Source organism: Artemia franciscana, chromosome 5, assembly GCF_032884065.1.
Source record: "Artemia franciscana chromosome 5, ASM3288406v1, whole genome shotgun sequence".
NCBI lineage: Eukaryota > Metazoa > Arthropoda > Branchiopoda > Anostraca > Artemiidae > Artemia > Artemia franciscana.
The window spans coordinates 25,868,827-25,891,780 of NC_088867.1; the positions used below are offsets into that span (position 1 = coordinate 25,868,827).

Consider the following 22,954-nt stretch of genomic DNA (forward strand, 5'->3'; position numbering starts at 1 on the left):
CGACCGGGACACAGGGAATATAAATAACGACCGGGACACAGGGACACAACTACAACGGGGACACCGGGGGAAACAGGGGGATATAAATGACGACCGGGACAAAAAAACTAAAAAGAAATAAAAACTAAAAACTAATAAAAAAAACTAAAAAATCTAAAAATCTAAATAAGCTAAAAAAGAAAAAAAAAGGAAAAAAATAAAGGAGAAAAACAAAACTAAAAAACGAATGTATATACAGACCGGGACACCGGGATACAAATGATGACCGGGACCCGGGACACAGGGAATATAAATGACGACCGGGACACAGGGACACAACTACAACGGGGACACCGGGGGAAACAGGGGGATGTAAATGACGACCGGGACACCGGGACAGGGAATGGTCGATTAGCAATCACCATCAACAAAGCTCAAGGGCAATCATTAGAATCATGAGGTATAGATCTGAATACAGATTGTTTTCCCATGGACCATTATATGTTGCATGTTCAAGAGTCGGTAAACCTGACAATCTATTTATATGCAAAGACAATGGGACAGCAAAGAATGTTGTATATTCGCAAGTTTTACGTAGTTAAAACCATATATATATATATATCTATATTCACAGGTGGGACATAGGGACACAACTACAATGGCGCGTAACTATTATGGCGCGTAACGACTTACGCGCGCGGGGGGGCCTGGGGGGGGCGCGAAGCGCCCCCACCAACTAGGTGTTGGGGTGGCGCGAAGCGCCACCCCAACAGCTAGTATATATATATATATATATATATATATATATATATATATATATATATATATATATATATATATATATATATATATATATATATATATATATATATATATATATATATATATATATATATATATATATATATATATATATATATATATATATATATATATATATATATATATATATATATATATATATATATATATATATATATATATATATATATATATATATATATATATATATATATATATATATATATATATATATATATATATATATATATATATATATATATATATATATATATATATATATATATATATATATATATATATATATATATATATATATATATATATATATATATATATATATATATATATATAGAGAGAGAGAGAGAAAAAGCAATATATATATATATATATATATATATATATATATATATATATATATATATATATATATATATATATATATATATATATATATATATAATTGACACTATATATTTTGGGCTTGATTCAAGGGCAGGGGTGCAGCTACAGTATTTTTATTGGAGGTGGGGGGCAAGAGGGGATGCTATTGAGGTAGGTTTTATTTAAGCGGTAATGAGAAAAAGCAACTATAGTGTAAATGAGCTTTCAGGTGGGCGAAGGTGAATGTCATATACACTCGACTTTTTCAGCCAGATTCACCACTAATGCTGCAGTGCCTTCCTCTATCCATTTACTCCAACCCCAACGGCCAGCACAGGATGCTCAACTCATATAATTGAACCAAGCTCTATTATAATAGCTCCAAGTATTGCGCTATTCAATTCGCTATTAAATTATAGCAACTTTTTGTAAGCTGTAAAATATGTAGTTACTTTCTTCTCTTACTTTGTATTCACTAATGGACTTAAGATTCAAAAAAAGTTATAAAAGATTTTAAATGTCAACATTAGCCTTGTGTTATACTTTTGTCTCTCGAAGAAAGAAACGAAAAAGAAATTAACTTGAGGAAATGCTTGGTATGACAGTTGACAAATGCTTAAATCATTCTCTCAAGGAGTAAATTAAAATATTTTTAAGAGCCTCTTAATCATCTTTTCCGTCCTCGACCTAAACTAAAGAAAGATTGACTCCCATTTTTGCCAACAGAGGCGTGAGAGCTAACTGTCGTATTTCATCGTGGTATGGAAATAACTTAATGTTTGCAATTCCTTAATGCTTGGTCTGGATATTTCCTGAGACTTGTTTACCAATTTTTTGTGATTAGTTTCTTGAAAGGTTGACTAATTTATTTGACCTATTTTTTGATATGGTTCCCAAAAGTCTAGTGGCTAAGATGTGATGTTTTGTGGTGATTCAATCCGCTTAGAAATGAGATCGGACCCGTGGATCTAAAGTAGAGAAACGGTTCTATATTCCAGGATTTCTTTCTAGCTCTTTTAGACGCTCCTTTATCTGTTATACATTATTGTTTTTGTCATAGTGAATTTTTCATTTCTGTTAATACGCAAGGCCCGCATGAATAGTTAATACACATGAATAGTTTATTTGCGTATGAGCCTGGGATTCCCCTCGCCTGAATATTTGTTTTCCGCCAAAAAAATGATGAAAATTCGGAACATGCTGAAAAATACGCAAGAACACAATGAAATGTACCACCAACCGCTGTTATTATTTTTTTTTCCCTTTTTGCTATTTAGGCAGGGCTGGATTTAAAGCTTTGACGCTTCTAGTCCCAAGAGTTTTTCCCGCTTCGTTTTTGCGAGATTTTCAGGGAAACCCCTGAAAATTTGGGGATAGTGGAAACACTGAACAGTACGCAACTGATGAGCCAAAAGTAATGAAAGATAGAGGTGATGCCGAACTCACAGCTGCCATTTTTGGGAGACACCCATTACTGGGAGACAGTTTATAAGTATTGTTATAAGTATTGTATTGTTTTAAAATCACTTTTCTGTGAATAGGCAGTGTGGTGGTGGAGTGCATACGGTACAAATGACTCAGTAATAATTTATCGTGTCCCTGGCATTGCGAGCTCCTAGGCTCGTTCGTGGAGGGTCTATGGGTAAATCCTGGCCTGTGTTTAGGGGTATTGGATTAATTTTTGGGGAGTTCACCTGCTCTATTCTGTGTACTATCATTTATGCAAATTGTCGTGGGAATTCTGTTTTGTTGCGATGTTTGGCCCCTGTTGCTTGACCAAATGTTGAAGTTGAAATTTAATGTGAAGTCATTGAGACTCTTGGCCAATGTTCCAGAAAAACTACCACTACTAATACTAACAAATTACTGCAGCACCACGCCGCCTGAGCCCAACACAGCTACGTACGTTCCTTCTCCATCCCGATCTATTTAAAACCTCCCTCTATACATCCTTCCAAAAAGTTCAAAAGTTTCCTTAAATCCTTCTTTATGACATCCTCTCACCCAACTCGGGGACGACCTGCTTTTCCTTTGGCTCTAGATGGCGGGCCAAAAAGGACGATTTATAGCAATCTCTCATCCTTCATCCGCAGAACATGTCCTATCCGTCTAAAGCTTTCTCTTGTTATAGCCCTAGAAAGAGGGATAGAACCACATTTTTCATACAGCTTATTCTTTGATGTACGGTTAGTTTTAAGGAATCCCAAAACAATCCGTATTTCCTGGAGAAAACAACTGATAGATTCATCTTCGTCTTTGGGAGCGCCCACATTTTAGAATCGCGGTTGACCACTGTCATCACTGTAGCTTCAAATGTTCTTACTCAATGCTACGATAACAAGTCAGAAACAGAAAGACTTTGTCATTCAGGTTTATCTTTTTGAAATCAATTTGCTTTTTCGTCTACATTACTGTTTCTGTTGCGCATGACACCAAAATTTTATTCAGCCTAGTCGAAAAACCTTATAACTATGTCTTTGGGGACGACTTACTCCCCCACAGTCCCCGTGGGAGGGACTACAAGTTACAAACTTTGACCAGTGCTTACATATAGTAATGGGTATTGGGAAGTGCACAGACGTTTTCAAGGGGATTGTTTGGTTGGGGGAGGAGTCGAGAAGAGTGGGATAGATGCGGATAGATGCGGATAGAGCGGGGCGTTGATGAGGAAGCAGCCACTTTCAAATACGAAGTAATTTCTGTTCGTTTTAAGTTTCATTGTCGCTCCTTACTTTCAGTTATAAAAAAACTAGTTTTTTTTATTTAATTTCAGAATTAAAGCGAAGCTTGACACAATGAAGAATTATATCTAAGTTGGCCAAAATGGTTTGGTTTGTTCTTCATAATATTCTGGTCATTTAATGACAGGCAAAGTGCTTTATATTGGCAGTAAATTACTATTAATCGAACTGTTAATCAGTATATTATTACTACTAACAACTCACTGCAGCACCAAGCCGCCTGAGGCCAGCACAGCTACGCACGCGCCTCTTCCACCCCAATCTATTAAAACCCATCTCTTTACACTTTCCCAGGCAGTTCTAATTCCCCTTAAATCTTTCTGTACGACATCCTCCCACCCCGACCGCGGACGGCCTGCTTTTCGCTTAGCGCTATACGGTTGACCGAAAAGGACAATGTTTGGCTATCTTTCATCCTTCGTCCGCAGAACGTGCACTAGCCATCTCAACTTTTATTTCATTATAGCAATAGAAAGCGGAATTGAACTACATTTTTCGTATAGCCTACTATTTGAAATACGGTCAGTCAAAAATCTATTTTCAAGGGGACTGTTAAACCGTGATAAGATTGTACGAAACAGAATAGACAACAGCAAGAGAGTTTGGAATTCAGCAGGATTTATTTATTATGGAAAAGCTAGAGAAGGTATTAAAGGGTAAAAAAAAGGCTGCATGACCCGATAGTATTGTAGGGATATCCCATAATACTATCTATTATTAGTTATCAGATTAATATTCGTAGGAATAAAATGGCTTAGCATAATGACACTGATTCAGCAAACAAATTTTCGCAGATATAATTTTGAGAGAAGAACCGTGAGATTTTAGGAGATAGAGGATGCATTTATCAGGTTTTCATGCTTAGAATAACGATTAGAAATGCCCGAGTTATCACACATTTCTAGCTTTACAGGCTTTGTACAGGCATTTGATTCAGTAGAAAGGAAAGCGACAGTGAAGGTCGTATCCCTGTATAGCAAGCCAGGAAAATCAGTTGATTAGTCCTATATATAAAAGTGATATTGCTACGGTCTATAGTGGAAATGAAGTTAATAGCTGGCAAGTGTGAAAAAAATCCAAAGCTGCCAGTAGCCAAATTTCAAAAGCTGCCCCACACTTTAGCAGCAGAACTTGTGTTTTGACAGCTTATTTTGAGCAAAAGGTATTTTTATACATAAATTTTGCGGAGAAGTAACAAATGTAAATTAGTATAGCTTGCAGTTAGGAATATCAATAGTTTTCTGAATCACAATTAACAATGTAATCTAACTCAGTGGCAATCCACAAGTATCATACTCCATAATTTTATATGTACCATTTTATCAAAAGTACTGAATCGTATTTAATCTAATACTGCTAGTGGATCATAGTATTCAAAGTCTGAAGTATGCGGTATATAGCTTGCTGCTGTTATTTTATGGGTATTACAAAAATAATGCATACCCAACTGCGTGCTTGATACTCGTTAATCACTATACTGCAACTATAAAAAGCACCATTTGATTTTCTGGGAGAACAATATTGATTGGCAGGCTGGCAGTCACATGCATTGTGAAGCCGTGAAATTAGCTTTGCCCTAATATAATCTCCAAAATAAACAAAAAATTGCTGCTACACTGTAGTGTGATGTTTTAGGCTACTAATCTTCCGCGTTCAAGCTTTTCCATTACCTGCTTTAACTGTACGTACACCTTGATAGCTACCAGCCTTTTCTTAGATTCTTTACGCTGACGAATAAACAGTTTTGAGGGGATTTGGCTATTTGTGCGAGATTTGGACAAATATTCACTTTCAGTTGAAGAGAAGTGGAGTAAGTAAAAATATGTCCACAAGGACGAAGGATAACAACGGCTTAAAAGTAAATTTTTACATAGCAACATTGAAACTCAATGAGCTTTTAGTTTGAATATTTTAAAAGGTAGCAGCGTGAGAAGAGATACTAAATTTTTGGTTCCTGTTGGGTCGAGTTACTAACAGTTCATTACCACGAACTGTTTGATCAATTTTCAAACAGAGATATCAGGTAGCAGATTAGGAAATAAAGACAAACCGTTTGTAAAAAAAAACCTAAAAATAATATAAATCTTTACAGGAAAACAATCAGGAAATAATAACCGAATTTTTACTTTCAGCTACAATATACAATTTCTTATAAATCATGTTTTGGGGCGCTTCTGTCTTAATCAACTATTCCCAGAATTGAATACAGTCTATAGCTTAATTTTTCTTGTTAAGATGGGCAGAGGGTAGGGGCTGCAATTTTTATGGTAAGAAGATTAATATTTAGGAAAAGTTGCGAGTGGCAATTCTAATTCTACTAAGATTTTTTTTAGTTCTATTGCTTTTATCTCAGGATCAGCCTTCATACAGGGTTAATAATTGATCAAGTAGTGGAGGTCGAAATTGTGGAGGTAGGCCTAGGTATTCAAAATAAATTATGATGCCCCAATTTGAGCAGAATATCTATTCCTTAAAATTTTATTCACTTACTTAACACCTTTATTAGACCGTAAAAAGATCCTAGACTGCAATTGAACCACTCAATAAAGCACGGACGGCCGCCAAAGACATTGCAGGGGGAGGGTACCAGAGTAGCAATGGTGAGGGGGGAGGAGGAGGGTAACACACTTGAAGATAAAAGATTATATGCTAAATAAAATTCTCAAGGAAAAAAGAAAAAGTACTCAATTTTGACATACCAAATGAAGGAAAATTGAACAAATATTTAAGTAGTGAAAATTTCTGGCAAAAAGATCGATTCCTTAATCGGTACTTATGTATAATACCGCCAACACTCAAGCAGTGAAGTTAGGTTAATCCTAATGAAAAATACCAATATATGATGAAAATATAATACTTTAGAGACAAATTTGGGATATATGTTTGCACATAAGGGGGGGGGGATAACCTGACCTAAACTAACCTAACCCCTCCCCCCCCCTAATGTACAAATATATAGCCGAAATTATATAATTTCAATGTCTTCTGTCACCTGCCACTTGTTTTCCCATGAGCTTATGCTAATTTTTTCTTAGTACAGACGGATAAAACCAGTTTGCTCCTGGATTTTCCACCACATAAACTTGAGGATTGGCGGTATAACACCCAAGTACTCTTTAATCTATCACGCATTCAATTATTATGTATTTAAGATTAATATATTATGCTTAATGCCGAAAACCTAGAGTAAAAAAAGTAAGAGTCAAACAAATTGTAGAAAATAAGAGAAAGAGGGATCATCTTACGGGGTCCATTTAATTTCTGAGTAAAACGATGGTCATATTTTGAAAGAGCATAAAAAGAAGGTCTCGAGTGGCATGCTCATCTAATTTATAGCTCGATAATGAAAACATCTCCAAATCTACCATGACATATCCTTCTCCCCTCCCCCCCCGTCTTTGCACAGGTACTATGCTTTTTCATTTTAGAATAATTTTTCAATCCAGCTCTTACATTTTCAAACCTTTGAAAATTAAACAGAATAGCAAAAGATTACTACAAAATTTAAACTCATGGTCCATCTGTCCAAAATATCCCTCTTTCCGTCTATGCTCAGAATTACATTGAACGTAAACGTGTTCAAATGAAATCCTTCACCAATTGTCACAAGAGAATCTTTGATGAAATGGTACAGTCTCATAAACGGTATGCTTCTACTAGCATAGGAAGAGAGGTCAGTAATTCGATGATCTACGTCTGGTTTTTGATGTGTAGTATATAATTGAGACACAAACCTTGGAAAGTAGTTAAAAAGTTATGTCAAGTTAACTGAAAGTTATAGTTACCAGGGGTGGATTGCCACTAGTGATAAATCACTATGGGTGACAGCCTTGAACGAAAGGGGATTTCTTGGGAACCGATTATTTTTAAGAAAACAGATTTTTGGGGAAATCCCTAAAAATTCAGGGACAGTAGAAGCATTGGTATTTTCAGACAAAATCTGCCAACCAATTTTAGCAGGCCATGCAAACTGCCAAGTAGCATTGCTACTATACTACCCCACTTTTAGCATGGGGGAGCATAGCTTAGGTTTTGACGGCTTTTCTTTGAGCAAAAATTATTTTTATATGTAAAATGGTGTTTTCAGGCAAATCAGCCAACAAATTTGGAAACTGCCAAGAAGCATTGCTACTTTGCTATCCCACTTTTTGCACGGCAGGTTGCTGGTTCGGGAGTTAGGCGGGTTGTCTTATTCTTGTTCATATGAACTATAACGCTGCATTTTGTCCTAAGCAACACAGCACGGACTAAGAATAAATCATGACTGAAATATGGTATTAAGCACCTAGGAACCGAGAGGACAGTTTTAATCCAGGTTGCAGCGGAAGCTAGCAACCTAGTAAGAGACGGTACCTACATAGAACTGTTAGTAATGAAGGTGGGCGCAGTGTAGATGGATAAAACAGAATAGTCAAGACGTGGTGTGATCTTTAGCAGGAAAAGGTAGTTTAGGAGAATACGAAGAAAAGTCACAGAACTAAAATAAATAAACTAGAAGCCACGGTAATGACGCCACTAGAAGGAACGTTAATGACAGTTGTGAAGTATGGTTTTCAAAGGAGGGCGGCTCAAGAAAAGCGGAAGAACATAAGCTGGGTGTTTTCCACAAGAATTGTTTAAGGATACGCCGCCTAGAAGCCACAGTTATGTCAGTGGTGAAGTATCTTTGAAAATAGGGTGGTCAGAGATAACTTGAAAAACATAAGCTAGATGTCTTACTAAGGAATTGTTTAAAGATAGTCTTAAGTAACCCTTAGAGTGAACATTATACATTAAACAATGATCGACATGAAAAATGTGGTGGGATTTCACTGTCTAAGACTAGAATAAAAGCAAACCTAAAGGGGTTGATTACGTTTTACGGCTGAAGAATGTTAGGTTTGTCATAATTGAATATCCTGGGAATCAAGCTGTGGCCAGCCGAAAAGCAAGACACCGCAAGTGAGAGAAGTTATAAGAAAGAACTTAAAGTAGGATCGTCATGCGGGGAGTTAGAGTAAAGCTGAGAACAAAGTTGGGCAAAGGAGGAGCTAGCGCAAATGTGCTGTCTTCAGGCGGCTTTATGCCGTGATAAGGTGTTAGTGGGGGTAGTAACATTTTAAGGGAGACAATACTACTTGTTTAGCTGCAATAGTTGCCACTAGTATCATCGAAAGGCCTATTAGTTTCACCGAGGATCGATATTAGAGGCAGATACACTAAGGTTACTGACCGATTGGAACACCGACTGTTAATTCTTGACCGATTGGAACACCGACTGTCAAAAATGGACCAATTTTATTATACGCCTAAAACTCATTTCTATATTCTTAAGAATCACTATTTCAAATTTACTAAAAAAAAAATCTCGGTAAAAATCAAAGAGCTCGTGGTAACAAATTGTAAGCAACTGAAACTCTAAAAAATGGCATTTTGGAATTAATGTACATGCATAAGAGTCAAAATTTTATGGTGATTCCAATTCTAATTTCTGTTTCTTTTAAAGTACAAAGAAGCCAGCCGAAATTTATTAGCATAAGTAGATTTACATACTTTCAGAAAAAGGGGGAGTGGACACCCTCCAAAAGTGATTTGAACTTTATAAAACATGCACTATCATATTTTAGATTGCAACAAACCATTAATAAGAATTATCCAATCCCTAAATGAAAAATTTTGTAATTTCGTTCATGTCATGGGTGTGTATTTATTTGGTTTCTTTTCACCAGGGGTGATCGCATCGCTTTGCCGTATCATCATCATCAGGTTTGTTTAAATTAAGTCTTTCTGTTGCAATGTTTTAACCTAAATTAAAACAAGAATAATAATGACAAGGCAACGGTAAAAAGATTGCTAAACTGAACAATTGACACCTCATAATCCTTACCTGCAGGTGAGTTTAATCACCTTCTTCTAATAATTACCAATAGTGCAGCGAACCTAATAAATTAGCTTGATAGCCCACAGAAGTCTTGACTTGAAGCTGTTTAAGGTGGAGCCACCTGATCTGGTGGCATGAATAGAGTGCGCGTTTCGATCCTCCTAGATTCTAAAAGTTCTCTTTTTTAGAATTTCTATTGATTTTTTTTTGTATTTCCATTAAAACACTACACTAAACAAAAATACCGTCCCGCCTTGGATCTTCCAAATAGATTTTTGCCCCCCCCCTGAAAACATTTGTTTCCCTGTCCTGTAAAACATTTGTTTCCCTGTCCTTGAAAACATTTGTGCCACCTCTCCTTAAAAATCTTAATTACTAAGCCTCCGTTCCTATCTTGAATTGAAATATAATCCCATTCGTCTTGTTCTTTGAATTGCTCCGTTCCTATCTTGAGTAGTCTGGACTGGCTACTTTTCATTGTCCTTGCATCTCAATATAATTATCGCTATTTTGCCCTCTAACTGCATCTCTTTCATTCACGGCAGTTCTATGTAGAACTTTTACTTTACATATCCTTAATTCCTACTTTAGTGCCTTCTTTGCTTACCTTACTTCTTGTTTTCATATGACCTGTCCATCAGAAACTTCAGCAAAATCCTTCTCTTTTCTATTAAACTTGAAGCTTTTGTCGCTAACATTTCTTGCTGCTTTAACAACTTTCTTTTTTAAACATGGTCTGCCATATCACAACTATTTTCCTAAAATCATACCATTACTTTCAAACATTATTCAGATCTAAATTCTTTTCTTTCATAACGAACCGTTCTCGTCGTGAAAAGCCGTACTGTTTTTTACTAGGTGACTCTACCTATACGACTCGAACAGTCTATTATTATTGCCATTTTCCTTTCCGATGCCAAATCGGCGTAAGCTTTGATACCATTTATTCACCTTTGTGCCTACCAGGGCATTAAAGTCCCCTTGTAAAACTACCTCGTTTTTACCTGGGAACTAGTTCTTCCAACTGTAACTTTGTAGCGGCTGTTGTCTGCCTCTTCGGTGCTATCTACTACTATTACCAATGCCTTGCACTTTTTAACTATAAAATATGTAACTAGAAGTCCATTATAGTTGTTCAATGAAGCGAAACATCAGTGTTGGACGTACCGCTCTCCCAAGCCTGAAAAATATATCTTGAGTAGGACGTATCTTTATTTAATCAGCATTTTAATGAAGTCATAAAAATACCAAAGGCCTTGATAGCAAATTGTGCGTTTTGAGCGAGGATCGACAGAGCTGGAGACATCTAATGGTTTCAACAGTTGATACAGACGGATTTAAAACCATAGACGGTATGGAAAATATCAAAATAAGCTTCTGAGGGAGACATTGATTTTGCATAAAGTGCTTTGGACAGTCAACTCACAACCATTGTTAAGGAGGAAAAATAGTAGAAGACGTGTAAGAAAATGGAAAGTTGGAATGGGGGTGTAAAAGTGTTGAGTATCATAAGAGCAGCAAACAAATTAGTGTATATATACGAATGTAAGATCAAATCAACAATGGCATCTACACATCAGCTGAAGTTATATAGCTCACGCGTTTTTTTGGTCGTGCGCACCAGGAGGCGCTACCGTACTATGACTTATGTTTGTGTGCTTTTAAGAATGACAGTTGAGTACACAAATCATTCAAACTAAAATGGTTTGCGAATCTAGCAAATCTCTGGCAATAAAAATATTGTCTGTCCGCGTTCTATAATTAAATCCCATTGTACTGCTCATAACTGCCAATTTAATCTGCTGAGATGTAATAATTTAGGTTATCATGACAAGATGATATAGGATCTTCCAAAAAAAAAGAAATAATAATTGATTGATTACGTTGGATGTAATTACCTCATTCACTTCGTCTTTATTCCTGTATAAATCCCAATGCTGGGGATCTACTTATATTCTTGTTCAGGAACAAATTTTTATCTAAAAATGAGCTACTACTCTCCTGGCACTGTCCTAATGTGTCATTGTCCATTGGTAAATTTTCATTTATTTCATGAAAGATTTAGAAGAATAGCCCGTCCTTGAAATTGCTGAACATATTTGTATATAGGCTGCTACAATAGACCAAGATGAAGCCACATTTCCAGCTAATTTTTAATCTGAAAGAAAAGAACAGTTTTATCTACAAATATGAAAAAGGTCCCAAGTTGTGGCAAACAGTAATTTAGTCTTTGTTGTTATTTTTCTTTAAATATGAATTCTTCTTTTTTGTTATGTTCGTAAAAAATGTTGTTCTGCCGTTCAGTATATCTATTTGGCTAGTGGTGGTTCATCAGCAGGTTTTAGTAGTTTATCAGTTCCAAATATATGTATTCGCTTTCCTTTTACAACAGCGCACGTACAAATCCCTAACCAATTAAACAATTCCATTCAAGCAGTGTTTAAAATGGCATAATTGGCCTCCTATTAAGATGAGTGTGATTATCTCACTTTCAAATTAGTCCAGTAATTTTTATATGTAAGCCTGTAATTATGACGCCTCCCTTTTCAGCTCTCTGAATACTAATTTTAATTTCATATATGGTTGTCATATGAGAACGTCTGTCAAGATTACTGTTTCGTTGCCATATACTGACCACCTTGGGTTTTTTTTGTGATCTATTTCTATAATACCTTGGAACAAAAAATTTGACTGGAAATTTTATCACTTCTCAACTCTTTCATTCATTAGGGCGACACAATATATTCTGAACTGTAGATGCCCATATTTAGTTAATAATAAGTCTAGCTAAGGACCTGTCTGAATTCAGCTTAAACGGACCATTTTCTGGCACAGTGTGGATACTGTGTGGATCAGGGGCTGTTCTAGCTTCTTTTGTGCCCAGGGCAAAATCTTGATTAGCCCTCTCCCCCTCAATTTTCTAAAAAATTTTCAGGCCAAATTTTGATATTACTTTCGTTTATTAACAAAATATGAATACTAAACATAACCAAAAACATTAACATTAATAAAAATGGTCTATTTACTTTTATTTTCAAGGAATGGTGATTAAGATATGGGGAAAATGAATATGTCATATTCAATTTGCTTGTACTTACTGTCGACTGTGCTCTTTAGTTTATTTTAACATAAATACAATTTCAAAAATTAAAAAATGATTATAACCGTTAGATTATTTATTTGAAATATTGCGCCTTTAAAATTTCTGCACCCGGGGCAAGTGCCGTGTCTCCCCCCTAAAATTGCCTTTGGTCTGGATTAAACCCTGTTTGTCCCCATTTTCCTCACCATCGCCGCTTGTTGCGCATCTCTTCTGATTAATTCATGGGAACTTAGACTTGACGACCATAACATAGATAAAATCTTTAACGAATTTGTTTCTTATTGTTTGCTTTTAAGTAAAAAGTTTTGCTATGGGTAATTTTTAATCATTATAATGATTACAGAAAAAGCTTCTTACCAAAGCTAATCCCCCAATGACGAAATCGTGTAGTGCGACCTACGTTTTTAACTCCGCAAATGTGTACAAGGTATTCGCTGGTAGTACCATGGTTCATTACGAGAGGAGGCAGATTTAGAAACGAGTCTGTGTGTCAGAATAGTTTTTTTTTGTATATAATAAGTGCTGCTCTTGGTCTCGTGCAGCTTCTAACTTCTAACCATCACTCCTCCCCTCAGCGTCACTGAAGTATATATACATGCTGTACTGTTGTGATTCTGTGTATCAGTATAATTTTTTTTTTTTTTTTTTTTTTTTTTACTAAAATTGCTCCTCTTAGTCTCGTTCAGCTTCTAACCACCACTCCTTCCCCCAACGCCACGGAGGTATATAGACATACAGCCCTTTAGTGATAATTAAAAAATACTCCCAAGTGATTGAATATTAATCATAATCATTATTTTGAATCTTCTGCATTAAATGCTTGTTTTGTAAATAGTGTTTTGTTTCTACTAAAGTTGGTATTTAAAGGTTTTCGGGCTTGTCGGTTGCAAAGCTGATGTGAGTTTAGCAATTTGGAAGTCCAAAATTGAAACACATTAATTATGTGTTTCACACATAGTGATTGATTTTTCAAAGAATTTGGTATTTCAGATTCATGAGATCGTTGCCTACAGATCTAGGGCTAACATTTTGATAAGAAAGTCAAAAATAACCATTGATTTGTTTCTGTTTTTCTTTTCTAGAAAAAAGGCGAAAAACCGGAAACAGACAAGGCTTATCTGTTTATATGTCCTTTTTTTTAAGGGTTTAAATGCATGAAAATAGGGACGAAAATAAGGGTCCCCTTAAAATTATAAAAAATTTACCATTTATGCTAAAACTAAATTACCATCATACACATCTTGGAAAATTCTTACTATAAATAATTCAAGTGTTACCGCCCCTCAAACCCCCGAAATGATTGAGTTGTATTTTTGTTTTATCAAAAAACAAAATAATTTTTGCACAGTTTTTTTCTTTTTTCACTGCAATAATAAAAATGAAATACTTCTCGAATTTATATTTATCTAAGAAACTTATAAAAGTATATTTGTAAAACACAAATTAGTTTTATTAGTCAAATGTATATTACACTTTCATCAATCTTCCTTCTTGTAAAATTTATTTCTTCTAATATATAGAAAATCAATTGGCTAAGTAAAGTTTTAATTTAGGCTATATATTTAGTTCCCAACAAAGTGCAAATGAAACTCCAGGCTTTCGGGAGGGTTAAGAATGGTAATATTAGACTTATTTTTGGTAAAAATCTCTCGACATAAAACATATGGAACAAGTAATTTATTTTACTGTTGAAGAGATCATTGTTATCATTATTGTTTTTCTTGCTTTCAATTCCACTCTTTTCAAATGTGTAAGGGAAACAATTGCTGAAACTTAACTTTCACTTGCAGTAATTGCTTCAATCTTTCTGAAGTCTTTAGACTTTAGACTTTTGTTTTGCCTCTCTAGTCTCTTAAGGGGTTTGAGGGATGGGAGAATTATCTTTGCAAATTTTATTTTCTATACAATATTCCAAATCAATATCAGTCAATTTCAAAATTCATTTCGTCGTTTGTATCTGAACACCTAAAAAAAGGTATGAGTTATTGCTTCAATTTCTTGTTAAAATATTCAGAGACTCGTTTAGGAAAATTCTATGTGGGGTTTTTAATGAAACGAAGTTTTAAATTTTATAACAGCTTTACTTTGGTTAACATCTCATATAATTAGTAATTCATCTTCTAAAAAATTAACTAGTTCCTGGCGAGTGTTACAGAATTTGATTAATATAAAATCGACGCCCATTTCTTTAACTAGCCATTTGTTTCTTATGTCACGTAATATATTTTTACAGTATATTTGTTGATCCTAATTGACCTTTTCTAGAATGAGGAACATGGAAACTTTCAATCGTATTTATTATGTTTCCGTCTTTAATACAAACAAGTCTTTGTGAATAATTAAAAAGAGTGTGTCTATGGTAAATTTTGGTGCACTGTTACTGCTACTGCTGTTGGTAACTGAACGTAACTAGTAGCTAGGCTGGGGACACCCCCAAAAAAGTGAAAAGTATTGATACAAAATCTGCATAAAATTCAGCATGTCGAAGAACCCTAGTACCAGAGGGTTCAAGCTCCAATTTACGAAAACAAAAAATTTTGTATTTTACCCAAGAAAGCTGGTCACAGATGTGACTTTCTTTATTTTGTTTTCTTTTTTCTGTATTTACTACTCGAGGATTGTTCTGTATGCATGAAATCGCCGTTAAACCCTGTTCAACACCTTCATCTTTCATTCGACCAATAAAATCCGTATTCTTGGTAATCTTTGCTAATTGTTTCTTCCCAGTTTATGTTGTGAGTGCCACACTTATTTTTTCTGGCAAAACGACTATTCAGTATTTGACAACTTAGGTTCTAGCACGTCCTGGTCTCCATCTATGCACCTGATACATAATAGTTATGATTAAAATTATTTAAGGGATCCTCCGTCTGCAGCATGTAAAGCCTCATTTACTGATTCAACCCAACAATTTTTCTAGATACTTCATTAAATTTTACACCTTAAGGTGCGTTCTTGTATATATTTTTTTTTTTTTTTTAGTCTGAGGCAGTTTGTTCTTGCTGTGTCTTTTTTTTTTTTTTACAGATAATTTACTTTGTGGTGATGTTTATATTAACATGCTCATCAAATAGTCTCTTCTTAGTATTGTTGCTTCTCTCTGTCTTGTTTTCAATGCTGTTTTGTTTTTATTTTGTGCTATTTTACTATATTTAGTTTATGTCTCACCTATCCAAACATGGATATGCAACGGATAATTGAAGCCAATTTACTCCAATGTACTTTTACAATCAGTCAAGTTGGTTTATGATCATCACAAGAACGTATACTGTGTTTTGTCTCACGGCTCTAGGATCAAGTGGAAATATTTCTGAAGCCTTTTTATTTACTTTGGGGGGGGGGAGAACTTGGTTTTTTTTTTCACGGGAGGAATGGAAAATGTTTGTTTTCTGGTCCAAATAAAATTACACACTGTGGTGCCCGTCGTCCAGTATGCTCTTTAGGTAGTTACTAATAATCTATTGTTTTTTTTTCTAGGACTATATTCAGCGATTGGTTAAATGGAGGCTGGAACGAGGTGTTAGTGATCAAATGAACTGTCTGCTTCGAGGGTTCACGGAAGTCGTTGACTCTCGACTGGCTAGCATCTTTGATGCCAGAGAACTAGAACTTGTTCTTGCTGGAACAGTGGAAATTGATGTCGCCGACTGGAGGAGAAACACTGAATATCGTTCAGGTAAGGGGATTTACTGTGTGGCAAAAATTTCGAAGTCCGTTTCCCGCTCTTTACTCAAAAGTATGAGAATATGCTCCTAAAAGCCTCCCAGAATGCATCAAACATAGCTACTTCGTAATTTTAAGTATTTTTTTTTTACCAATTGTCATTCAAAACATTTGAGCAGACAGTCTAATATTTAAGAAATCTTGTCGCCTGAAAACTTTCTTATTTCCTTCACGCTGAAAAACGCATTAGGTAAGATCTAACTTTCTCTCCTTTTTGCTAGCTTAAAGTTTCACGCAAGAACACAAGAGAACCAGTCAAGGCCGTATTCTGGGGGGGGGGGGGCTGGGGGGTTTGAATCCACACTTCGAAATTTTTGTCCGACTCGTAGAAACATAACAAAAATAGTTACTTGTTAATTAAACGAAACACACCCAAGAAGGTAAGTTAGGTTAATCCTAATGAAATTCAATCTGCATATAACCTTTAACTTATATAATAATATAACTTAGACCATATATTTGCAAATTAGGGAGGAGGGGTAAAAGTATTTGGATAGCGCTCCTAACTTAACTTAACCTCCTCCCCCCGTCCTAATCTGCAAATAGATAGCCCAAATTACTCAACTTAACTTACTCAACGTTATTAATATCAAATACTCAATACATGCATCTCTTTTAACACCCCGCAAAAGGCTCTATGGCCTGTGAACGTAAGGAAAAACATTACAATCATCTATAAAGATTCATAATACAAGATATGGGAAATAAACACAGAGACGAAAAAAAAAAATAACAAAAAAGAAAAACAGAAAAATGCAAATAATTTTATCAAAATTTTTTTTTATGATTATTTACACTCAATTGAACTGGCCAACTAATATATACCACTATTATTACTTTTATATATAAAAAAAGAAGAATAAGAAGAAGAATTAACCCAAATGACTTTTCATTAAGCTTATAGACCCAGAGTGGCAATCTCTTATATTCTTCGGCTGGGAGTTCCAAACCCTACTAAATGCGTATATAGGGCTAAAATGTGACCTCATGTGTGGAGTTCTAACAACCAATAAAACTTAAGAGTGACGAGTTCCATGAAGATTTACCCTAACTCGGGGTTGTAAAAATTCCGAAAAACAAGAGGAAAGTTGACCATGAAGACATCAAACAGTTCGTGGTAACGAACTGTAGTAAGGAGCGACCCGGCTCAATAGTAACCAAAACTCTAAAAAATTGAATTTTGATATCAATAGCTACACCAAAAGAATCGCATTTCAATGCTGATTTTAAATATATAAGTTTCATCAAGTTTATTCTTACCCATCAAAAGTTACGAGCCTGAGAAAATATGCCTTATTTAAAAAAATAGGGGGAAACACCCACTAAAAGTCATAGAATCTTAACGAAAATCACACCATCAGATTCAGCGTATCAGAGAACCCTATTGTAGAAGTTTCAAGCTCCTATCTATAAAAATGTGGAATTTTGTATTTTTTGCCAGAAGACAAATCAAGGGTGCGTGTTTATTTGTTTGTTTGTTTTTTTTGTTTTGTTTTTTTTTTTTTCCCAGGGGTCATCGTATCGACCAAGTGGTCCTAGAATGTCGCAAGAGGGCTCACTCTAACGGAAATGAAAAGTTCTAGTGTCCTTTTTAAGTGACCAAAAAAATTGGAGGGCATCTAGGCCCCCTCCCACGCTCATTTTTTTCCCAAAGTCAACGGATCAAAATTTTGAGATTGCCATTTTGTTCAGCATAGTCGAAAACCATAATAACTATGTATTTGGGGACGATTTACTCCCCCACAATCCCTGGGTGAGGGGCTGCAAGTTACAAACTTTGACCAGTGTTTACATATAGTAATGGTTATTGGGAAGTGTACAGACGTTTTCAGGGGGATTTATTTTGTTTTGGGGGTGGGGCTGAGGGGAGGGGGCTATGCTGGAGGAACTTTCCTTGGAGGAATCTGTCATGGGGGAAGAAAAATTCAAGGAAAAGGGCGCATGATTTCCTAGCATTACTATAAGAAAACAATGAAAAATAAACATGAAAACGTTTTTTCAAGTGAAAGGTAGGAGTACCATTGAAACTTAAAACGAACAGAGATTATTACGCATATGAGGGGTTCTAAAAATACTTTAGAATAAAGAGCGAGGTATTTAGGAGGAGATAAATGCCTCGCTCTTTATGCTAAAGTATTTTTAGTAATTTCAACTATTTATTCTACGGCGTTTCTGATTCAGGTGTCATTCTTAAAGAATTGGGACAAAACTTAAGATTTAGTGTAAAGAGCGAGGTATTAACGAGGATACAAACCCCCTTGTATACATAATAAAAATATAAGATTATGAAAGTTTGTTACGTAAGTTGCTAATTTATAAGTTACGTATATTTTTTACTAATAAAAACGTTCGTTAAAAATTAAAAGTTCTAGTTGCCTTTTTAAGCAAACGAAAAATTGAAGGGCAACTAGGCCTCCTTCTCCACCCCTTATTTCTCAAAATCGTCTGATCAAAACTAAGAGAAAGCCATTTAGCCAAAAAAAGAATTAATATACAGATTTCATTATAATAATTTATTTGCGGAGAGCCAAAACCAAATATGCATTAATTCGAAAACGTTCAAAAATTAAATAAAAAAAAAAATAATTTTTTTTTGCTGAAAGTAAGGAGCGACATTAAAACTTAAAACGAACAGAAATTACTCCGTATATAAAATGCGTTGTCCCCTCCGCAATCCCTCGGTCTTTACGCTAAAGTTTGACTCTGCCACAATTCTACTTTTTAAAACAATTAAAAGCTTTAGCGTAAAGAGCGAGGGATTGCGGAGGCGACAACCCATTTTATATACGGAGTAATTTCTGTTCGTTTTAAGTTTTAATGTCGCTCCTTACTTTCAGCTAAAAAAATTAGTTTTTTTATTTAATTTATTAATAAAAATAGCACAAGATAGGAAATACTGTGACGGAACCTAAGGAGAGAATTTGTTGACGTACTATTCGTATCTGAAAGTAACTAACGGGGCTTTTCATGAATAAGAGAAAGTGGTTTTAATAGGGATGGGAAAGTACTTATCCAAAACAATAGAACAGTAATTTATGTGCTTCTGTGTGAGAGAATTATAAAGAAGCTTTAAGAAACATCCAGGAAAAACTATACAAGTCCAATGCATTCTGATATCCGTCATTTGTCTTTATGGCTATGAAACCGGTTTTCTCAAATCTTTCATTCAGCAAACTTCTTGACTGTGTTTCGTTTAATTAACAACTACTCAAAAATGCATACTAACAAATTGTTGATGTTTTTTAAGTTCCCCCCCCCCCGGAAAAAAAATTCTGGATATGGCCTTGGAACTAGTCATGATTGGCGGTCAATTTGAAGATTTGAAGTTGAGATGTTATAAGAATGAACTAAAGATAATAATCGCAATGCGAAATTAATACTATGTGTGTAAAGTTTGGATTTAAACGGGGTGCTTCCGGAATAGTGACGAAAGCAATAACCGTGAGAAGTTGACTTTAGGAACTGATTTATTATCCCTTTTTTTTCAATTCAGTTACCTTGTTCGTTTAAGTTATAATGTCACTATTTTTACGAAAAGTTTCTTATCCTTGATCATTTTAACTCCAAAAATTATTGTTAAATAATTTCAGCGACGAAATTGATTTATCTTGAAATATGAACCAAATAAAACTAAAAAAAAATAAATGAATAATACTTAAAAGATGTCTCTCTTAAAAAAAAAAAAACTTATTTATTTTTTGTATATTTACATATTACTTTAGGAACGGAAATGAAAAGGGACTTCATACGAAATAGGAAGCCATTACGATAAATTAAAAATCATCATAAGCAATATTGTAAGTTCTAGCACTCCTTTCTTAATGCATCTATGAACAAACACTTTTCTGAACCATGCTTGTCGAATGACTCGGTAGAAATTTGAAACGGAACAAGAAAAACATGGGCACAATAAACTAATAAATGCTTAAGGAGCGTAAATCGTAAATTTTTCATTGAGTTTGAAACTGCTGACTTTTTTGAAGTTCCGCCAGTCATTCTGATTATGGAACAATTTCTCAACCACCTTTTTTTTCGCCGAACCATGACAAGATATGTTATTTTCATAATTCCTTTGGATCGAAAAACTAACTGAGAATATTTTTCTTTTTAATGGAATGAGGCTCAATTGCTCATTAGCTTTGCCTCAGTTTGAACTGCAGGATTCCTAATATTATTATTTTTTCTTGTAAATACGTTCTAAGACCACACTGACCATTCATGACATTTGCCAAAAAAAAAAAATAAAAAAAAAAAAATACAAATAAAAAATAACAAAGAAAATGAGTATAATTTTAGCCAGTGTATCAAACAGTTCGTGGTAACGAACTGTAGTAAGGAGCGACCCGGCTCAATAGTAACCAAAACTCTAAACAATGGAATTTTGATACAAATACCTACATCAAAAGAATCGCATTTTAATGCTGATTTTAAATATATAAGTTTCATCAAGTTTAGTCTTACCCATCAAAAGTTACGAGCCTGAGAAAATTTGCGTTATTTTAGAAAACAGGGGGAAACGCCCCCTAGAAGTCATAGAATCTTAACGAAAATCACACCATCAGATTCAGCGTATCAGAGAACCCTACTGTAGAAGTTTCAAGCTCCTATCTACAAAAATGTGGAATTTTGTATTTTTTGCCAGAAGGCAGATCACGGATGCGTGTTTATTGGTTTTTTTGTTTTTTTGTTCTTTTTTTTTCTTTTTCCCAGGGGTGATCGTATCGACCCAGTTGTCCTAGAATGTTGCAAGAGGGCTCATTCTAACGGAAATGAAAAGTTCTAGTGCCCTTTTTAAGTGACCAAAAAAATCGCTAATTATTTTACCAAAGTCAACGGATCAAAATTCTGAGATAGCCATTTTATTCAGCGTAGTCGAAAAACCTTATAACTATGTCTTTGGGGACGACTTACTCCCCCACAGTCCCCATGGGAGGGGCAACAAGTTACAAACTTTGACCAATGCTTACATATAGTAATGGTTATTGGGAAGTATACAGGCGTTTTCAGGAGGATTTTTTTGGTTGGGGGAGGGGTTGAAAAGAGGGGGATATGCTGGGGGAACTTTCCATCGATAATTTGTCATGGGGGAAGAAAATCTCCATGAAGGGAGCGCAGGATTTACTAGCATTATTTAAAAACACAATGAAAAAATAAATATGAAAAAATCTTTCTGCTGGAAGTAAGGAACAGCATTAAAACTTAAAACAAACAGAAATTATTACCCATTTGAGGGGCTCACCTCCTCCTAATACCTCGCTCTTTACGTTAAAGTATTTTTAGTAATTTCAACTATTTATTCTACGGCTTTTGTGATTCTGGGCTCATTCTTAATGAATTGGGACAAAATTTAAGCTTTAGTGTAAAGAGCGAGGATCTGACAAGGGGGCGAACCCCCTCATATATGTAATAAAAATATGAGAATACAAAAGTTCTTTACGTAAGCTAATTTATAAGTTACGTAAATCTTTTACTAATAAAAATATTCGTAAAAAATTAAAAGTTCTAGTTGCCTTTTTAATTAACCAAAAAATCGGAAGGCAACTAGGCTTCCTCCCCCGCTCTTTTTTTCTCAAAATCATTCGATCAAAATTATGAGAAAGCCATTTAGCCAAAAAAAAAAAATGCAAATTTCGTTTTAATTATTCCTCTGCGGAGAGCCAAAATCAAAACATGCATTGATTCAAAAACGTTCAGAAATTAAATAAAAAAAAACAAGTTTTTTTTAACTGAAAGTAAGGAGCGACATTAAAACTTAAAACGAACAGAAATTGCTTCGTATATGAAAGAGGCTGCTTCCTCATCAACGCCCCGCTCTTTACGCTAAAGTTTTTTACTGTTTTAAAAAGAAGAATTGAGAGACAGAGTCAAACTTTTTTACTGTTTTAAAAAGAAGAATTGAGAGACAGAGTCAAACTTTAGCGTAAAGAGCGGGGCGTTGATGAGGAAGCAGCCTCTTTCATATACGAAGCAATTTCTGTTCGTTTTAAGTTTTAATGTCGCTCCTTAGTTTCAGTTAAAAAAACTTGTTTTTTTTATTTAATAACCAACTGAAATTACCCTCATTTTCTGTTTTTTTTTTTGTCAACCGTCTTTTAGTGCGAATTATTGCCTGGATTAAATAACAAATTATAGTTTTTTAATGAAAAGATGCTCATGACGCATAGGACATTACAAAAGGAACTTATCTAAGTATAAAATAACAAGTGTAATTAGTCTATATACAAAAAGCGTTTCAAATAGTTTCGTAATGCCTAGAGTAAGTAGAGCAAGTGAAGAGATTGATCATAATAACTAGAGGACAAATGACAAACTTAAACCGTCAAACTAAGGTAAAGAGTATTGAAAAAGAACCTCTATAGTTAT

General features: G+C 34.8%; 1 protein-coding gene across 1 annotated transcript in view; it reads left to right on the forward strand.

The window, feature by feature from the left end:
* LOC136027159 (E3 ubiquitin-protein ligase HECW1-like) overlaps positions 1 to 22,954 on the forward strand; it is a 152,891-nt gene that overhangs the window by 83,592 nt on the left and 46,345 nt on the right. Inside the window, exon 12 of the mRNA XM_065704150.1 lies at positions 16,346 to 16,544. Within this exon, the coding sequence (XP_065560222.1) occupies positions 16,346 to 16,544 (199 nt within the window). The remainder of the gene's footprint in view (positions 1 to 16,345; positions 16,545 to 22,954) is intronic.